This window comes from Corvus moneduloides, chromosome 3 (assembly GCF_009650955.1).
Source record: "Corvus moneduloides isolate bCorMon1 chromosome 3, bCorMon1.pri, whole genome shotgun sequence".
Taxonomy (NCBI): Eukaryota; Metazoa; Chordata; class Aves; order Passeriformes; family Corvidae; genus Corvus; species Corvus moneduloides.
Genome location: NC_045478.1, coordinates 100735159 through 100741754, shown reverse-complemented (window position 1 = coordinate 100741754; position 6596 = coordinate 100735159). Strand labels below are relative to the sequence as shown.

The 6596-nt window shown below is 43.0% G+C and overlaps 1 protein-coding gene across 1 annotated transcript in view; it reads left to right on the top strand.

The window, feature by feature from the left end:
* The first annotated feature begins 888 nt into the window (after positions 1–888).
* The window catches only part of USH2A (usherin), a 387508-nt gene continuing 381800 nt past the window's right edge, over positions 889–6596 (top strand). The window contains 2 exon segments of the mRNA XM_032102996.1: positions 889–1088; positions 1613–2292. Coding sequence (XP_031958887.1) covers positions 1772–2292 — 521 coding nt within the window. The 5' untranslated portion in view covers positions 889–1088; positions 1613–1771.

The following is a 6596-nucleotide window of genomic DNA, read 5'->3' as shown; positions in this document are numbered from 1 at the left end:
TGGTAGCATGTGGTCTGACTGTATTTATCTAGAAATGCTTTATGGGCTGAGTTCTTGCACTGTGCCTCAGACAAACGTTTTCCCCCCAGCCCTTCTGTGGTAAACAAAGTTCTCTACATTTGAATACTTTAGGGCATGTAATTCTGACAACAGAGCTAGGATGCTGAATGACTACCAGAACATGAAAACACTGCCAAGTGACTGATAACACTTCAGCAGGAATGACTATTTATCTTATATGACCTTAGGAAAAAGATCTGTATTAAAGCAGAGATGTTCCAGGAATGGTCAAGGAGCTTGTTTGATATGGGATGAAGGGCTTGTTAAAATGCATTAAGAGTTATGACAGAGGATGATTTCCTAGCAGTTGTATACGTTGCCGAAGAATTTTGTCACTATGTAGCCAGCAAAAGTCCAAATATGCTAAGGTGACAAGTTACTGGAGGCAGTATCAACAAAATCGTAGGGAAAGATACCAGCCAGGTTGCAGCTCCCGCAACTTCCATAATAAAGATAAAATTTATAGATGCTTCATATATCCTCAGGGGACGTATTAATTGGTGCTTCTCTGCCCAGAAACACACGTAAACAACCCGCTGTAGCTCATGCTCAGCTCACCGACGACAGCTTCGCAGCTCATTTGTGCCCGCTCGGCAGAGCGCTACCGAAGGGAGAAATGCGATTCGAGAGAAAAAAAAAAAAACCAAAACCTCCTGAGGATGTTTCTTCGCTGCACAGTTCAGCCCGGCGGAGCTGTTCCCTGCGCGGGTGCAGGCGGTCCCAGCGCTGCGCTCCCGCCCGGCCGGCGCTGCCGCTTTAACGCGCGGCGGGGCCGCGGGGGCGGGGAAAGGCCGCGGCGTTGCCGGGCGACGGCGGCGTCGCCGCGGGGAGCGCCGGGCTCCGCTGGCCCCGCTGGCTGCGCGCCGCTCCCGGCCGGGCAATAGCGCTAAATCAGCCCTTCCACCGCTGCCCCGGCCCGCTGCGCCCCGGCACAGGCGCTTGCTGTTAGAAAAAGCTCCGCACGGGACAGATGGGGAAGGTGGTTTTAATCAGCTTTGCCGAGCGCTGAGAGGAGCAGCCGGCGTGAGGTGGGCGGCGGGGTAAGGCGTGAGGGGACGGTAGGAACACCGCTCCCGCTCCTGGCTCCCTGGGGAACGGGGGTGTCCCTCGGCGTGCCCGGGAATAGCGCGGTGGGGATGGCAGCTCCCAGGGAGTGGTGCGAGACTGAGGTAAGCGCCGGGGGGCCGTAGGCGTGAGGTCCAAGCAACTCGCCTGAAACCCTCGGCAGAGACTTTCGGAGGCCCAAGTTGCATGTCCCGGTTTGCTGCCGTGTCCCGTATTCCTTGCTGTGACACACAGAGCCAGGTGACACGACAGATCCGGGATAAACTCCCTTCGGCCATGAGCCTGCGCGCCCTCGAGTCGGCCTAATCCCATGGCCTTGCTCGGAGACACGTCTCGGCCCTAGCCGGCAAGGGTGGGCAGGTGGGCCTGCTGGCTGGAATCTGGACGAAGAATTCTAACCCTTGAAATCCCTAGCCGGGCATCATCTCTGCTGGTGCAAAAGAGCAGGTTCCTCCTACGGACTGTGTCTGTTTTCTGTGGTTTGCAGATCCCGGCTGTCAGCCACGTGCGTTTTGCTGGCCAGAAGATGTAGATGTCCCTTGTGACTGAGTCCTTGCATGGGCATTATGAGGATGAAATGCTACATAAACTCTTAAAGCACAGCACCTGAGGACATTGCTACCGACATGGACTTCATTATTTATTTATGTTTGCTTTAATCAGGAGGAGCTTTTCTGTAAACATGAATTGCTGGGCTCTTTCCTTGAGATGTCGTTTCTTGTTTCATGCTATTGAAACATTAATCTTAACTTATTATGACTCCTTTGTGTTGGTCAGCTCTCAGGGACATTTCCCTAGGCTTGAAAATGTGGGAGCTTTCAAGAATGTGTCAATTGTGCCAAGTCAAGCCACTTGTGGGCTGCCAGACCGAAGTACTTTTTGTCATAGCTCAGTAGCTGTTCAAAGTATTATATCCTGCACTCAGAGGTTTTGTGTTCAGGAATGTCCATATAGGTCTTCGCCTTCGTCCTACAAACAGCTTCTTTCAGAAGGCCTTGGTACCTGTATCACAGAGGATAAAAGGGACTTGCATCCAGGGTCCTCCAGCAACGCTTCCAGTTTTATTTTTCATAATCACAAGGATTGCTTCTCTACTCCCCGTTCTCCAAGGCTTGGAGCTTCATTTACATTAACTGTATGGTTGAAACCTGAGCAAGAAGGTGTAATGTAAGTAGTATTGAAGGTGTTTACTTTCCTGGTGCTCTTAAAAAAATTGACCGTTGTAGGCATGGTCATTATTAGCAAGCTCTTTAAACTTTCAAAAGGTGTGGTGGGAAACTCTGACGTTTATAGAGCCGTATTTAGGTTGGGGTCTTCCCAGATGTCAAGACAAGTGGCTTCAGTTTCAGCAACATTGACTCATGGTAGTTCAATTGCTTTTAATGTTTGGAACTGTTCATACATAAGGTGCATATCTATTATCAAAAAGAGAAATTTGTCTTTCCAATTCACATTCCTCCTGAAAGCTGCTAGAAAATTATGTTGTCAGATGGTTGTGCTGTTGCTGCTTTCATGATGGAAAAAAAAATTATCTGTGATGTTAGGACTTTTCCAACACAAAGCACCCAAAAATGTATATTTTGGAGCCATAGAAGAGAGGTCATAGTGTTCCTGGAAGATGTGAGGAATGTTGCCTGACTGGCAGACTGTGTTGCTGCTTTAACAAACTGTTCCACTCTTTAAACTGCTAGTGAAGTTTCACTAGGTGCTCACAAAGTAGAGGTGGCTAAGCGTGTTCCCTCTCCTATTTGCCTACATGTTGCGTTTTCAGGAAATACCTCTGTTAGAAGTGACCTTTCGGCTTGATTGGGCCTTACTATAATGAAAAACCTGCTTTTTGAAAAACACATCCCAGATCCTACAAAGAAGTTCCTGTCATCTATCACAAAATGCAGAGCCTCCTACTCTTTCTTACCTTCATTGTGCAGATCTCTTTAAAATAAAGCACACAAAGAGTATAGTTTGTTCCTTCACACTACATGCCACAAATGATTTTGTACTTGTGTTCATAACTTACTCTTAGAATGTAGCTAATGATCTGCTTTGTTGAGGCATTCTTGATACTTGTTTTGCATGCTGCTGTGAAATAGTGAGTTGTCTAAGGGTAGCAAAATCATCAGAAGAAATAGAAATATCTAAAATTGTAATGCAAAATTATAGTATGTTTTATGCAGTGATAATTACCTCGAAAAACTCAACCTAACTGTAGTATTTGTGGTTAGGGATGGGAAATAAATGAGATCTGCAGAGCAAAAGGGACTTTTGTTTGAGTTGAAGTTAAATCATTTCAGCTGGCGGTATGTGTAAAGGCGTCTCTGGAGCTTTGGCGTATGGTTGCTTTTATAGACAGCATTTTCTATGTAATGGTTGAATCTCGAATGTCAGAGAGTCCATTTCTGTTGTTGTCCCATTCTGTGAGTTCATGTCCACACACATGGGCACATCAGAGTCTCCTTCAGCAGAGCACATGCCTAACTTGGAGCAGAAGCATCCTGCTAATTTCCAAGCAAGCTGTTGCAGCGATGTGTTGAGTGAGATCTGTGAAAGTCTTTTGTCAATGGGATAGGCTTTGATGCATGGAGCCTAAAACAATGAAATGTTATGTCCTTGGTTTCAAATGATTAAGTGCTGTGAAGAAACCAGACTCTACTGATGACTGATAAGCCATGGACTAGTGTAAAAGATTAGCTTCCAATTGCTACTGTGTTAATAACTACACAGTGTACATATTCCTGTTCAGTGGGTTTTATAGATCACTTTAAAATTTTAATGTTTTTATTCAATTTTTGTAATAGATCACTTTGTTCGTATGCATTGTGAGATTTGCTGCTACTCAACATGTAGAAAAGACAATGGTAAAGCCCAGTCCTGAAAATTGAAGATGGACAGCAGTGATTCCAGTGGTCAGGATGATATGCCACAGTCCAGGTGGTTTTGTTTCACTGTTCACAGAAAGAATGGTGTTAATTTTTCTTTTTTCATAAAAGGAATACTGAGCTCCAGCTCTGGTGGAACAGTTGTTGCACATGAGTAGCCATTGAAGCTTGACTCAGAAGGCATCTTAAAAAAGAGAAATAATTTACCAGCAAACTAAGATGCTTTCCCTTTTATTATATTGGTTTAGTGAATCCTTCAGGTTGGCAGATGGAGTTTGACTTACTGGATGTCCTACATTTTGCAGTCCCTGATGGGGAATTGTCACTGTTACATGTCATTTGTGAGACCTTTTAAACCCCATTATCACAGCAGAGGAGCGTCACAGAACTGGGATGCATTCTAACAAAGTCTTTGTGTTCCCACCAAAGCATTAGGAAGATCAGCAAGAACGAGCTGCTCATTTTGCCAGTAGAGTGATTGAAAGTTTAACAAGGTTTTTTTTTTTTTTTTACTTGCAAAGTGCTCTTACATGAAGTACAGCAGGCCCTTGTGTTTTGGACATGCCATCCTAATGTGTTTTTGTGCTGAATTGTATATGGTCTGCCTGTGAGTGTGTGTGCTTAGGAAAGAAGCTAGGAGTGTTGCTGCACAGTATCCCATTACATCCTGTGACATTCTGATACGTGTGTACCCATGTAAGAGAATAGCAGGATTTTTGTTAGAAGTTACTGTGCTAGCTGAAATGAGAGAGAGTGATGTGAGGATCCAAGTCTGAAGGCCCTTTAAAGATTGCAGATAAGCAGAGACACCAAGAATTTTTTTCATCAGTTTCATATGTGAAGTTTTCTCATGCGAATCTGGGAGACAATACACTTTGACACACAGAGAGGAGTCATGTTACAGATTTATTTAAAGCCCTGATGTTCTTCTAAGATGTTTAGTAGAGATATTTGTAGGCATGCTTTTAAGTCACTGCATACTGGAAATATTGAGAGAAAAGCAAGAGAAGAGTGACAAAGCAATGACATTTTTACTCCAGTCTTTAAATTTACTTTCTCTTTAGGCAGTAAGTGAGCAGGGTTCTTGCCCTGATTTCATTCTTGCCTCATGCTTCCTTCTTGCTGCGTGTACTCATCAGTTAATATAATTGCCTTCAGTAAGCCTGTGTGTAGCCTGTATGTAAGCTTTAGCACAATATAGGAAACCATGTATGATGATAACCCTTCACAATGGAATAGGATAAGAACATGGGTACAAGCTTAGCATATGTGAGTAACCATAACAGGCTGCTTGTATCAATTAGTGTGAACTGGAGCAAGTTCAGATGCCCAGAAGATACTGGTGGTGGCAAGAAGTGAGCTGAGACCTTTTACAGGCAAAAGGATCAGCAGGAATGGCCTGACGTGAAGTGGGTAGCACATATATGTTTTCACTTTATTTATCTAAGGGACTAAAATCATATGGTATTAATATCCATTCAGATGTTTTACATTAGGAATTAGACTGAAAGGGGTATTTGCTGTAAGATACCATGCATCTGATTTTGAACCAGTGCAGATGTTCCCATTTGCTCCAGTTAATGTGTGGGAAACACCAGTGCGGCCACATGAGATTCTCTAGAATCTTTTTCTCTTTGCAAGCTGACCGAGTGGATTTGTGTTAATTGCTTTTTTCCCCTCCAACCCCACCACTGAGGTATATGTAGTCAGGTATTGGCTCCGTGGGACTGCAGGTTACCAGAAGTTGAAGACTTCACAAAGAACAGTGGCTTCTCTCTGTAATCATGGCTGGAATGGAAAATTAAGCTGAGGCAGAAGTAATGCTTCCTCCTATTTCACCTGTGTTAGAACTAGTTTGGATTTTTTCTTTTTTCTTTTTCCTCCCTCTCTTCTCTTTTCCCTCTTGGTTTTGCTCTTTTACTAGTAAGTCACATTTCACATTTGTTCTTTCCAGTTTTCAAAGTGATGTACATCAAGGTCACTTCCCTTCTTAAAGTCATGACACCTTTGGGGATAAAAACAATGTGGGGATGTTTGTTTTAGATAACTAAAATAAACAAAACCCTGGATTATCCAATTATTGTTTATCCAGGAACGGGGTAAATCCAGTTCCTAAATATTTTGCTACTTAGCTGAGCCTTCCTTCACATTTATTATCTAACAAAACTAGCATGTTTACAAGCAAACAAAATATTGAAAAGACCAGTGGACAATTTATTAAGAAATGTGGTTTTAGTAAGGTTGGGAAAACAGAAGTCTTCATTTTGCATGGTATTTCATTGACAGCATTCCAGCAGGCTAAAATAGTAACAGTTAGGTGGAATTAATTTTTTCTCTTGGATTTAAAGGTGAATTAGTGAATAATGGCAGTATCAAAGAACAGCTTTTTTGATACTTTTCTTTTATAAATGTAGAGTAGGTGAAGACACTTATCAGTAGATAGGGGTTTTTTGTTTTTATTTTTTTTGCCTCTGAAATATGTGTAAGTAAATACTAATCTCATATAAATTTTAAATGCTTCCCTCTTGTGACTTAGTGCACTGATTTAGTCTGGTGTAACTGTTAAAATATTTGACTTTTTGTGGGTCAGTACAT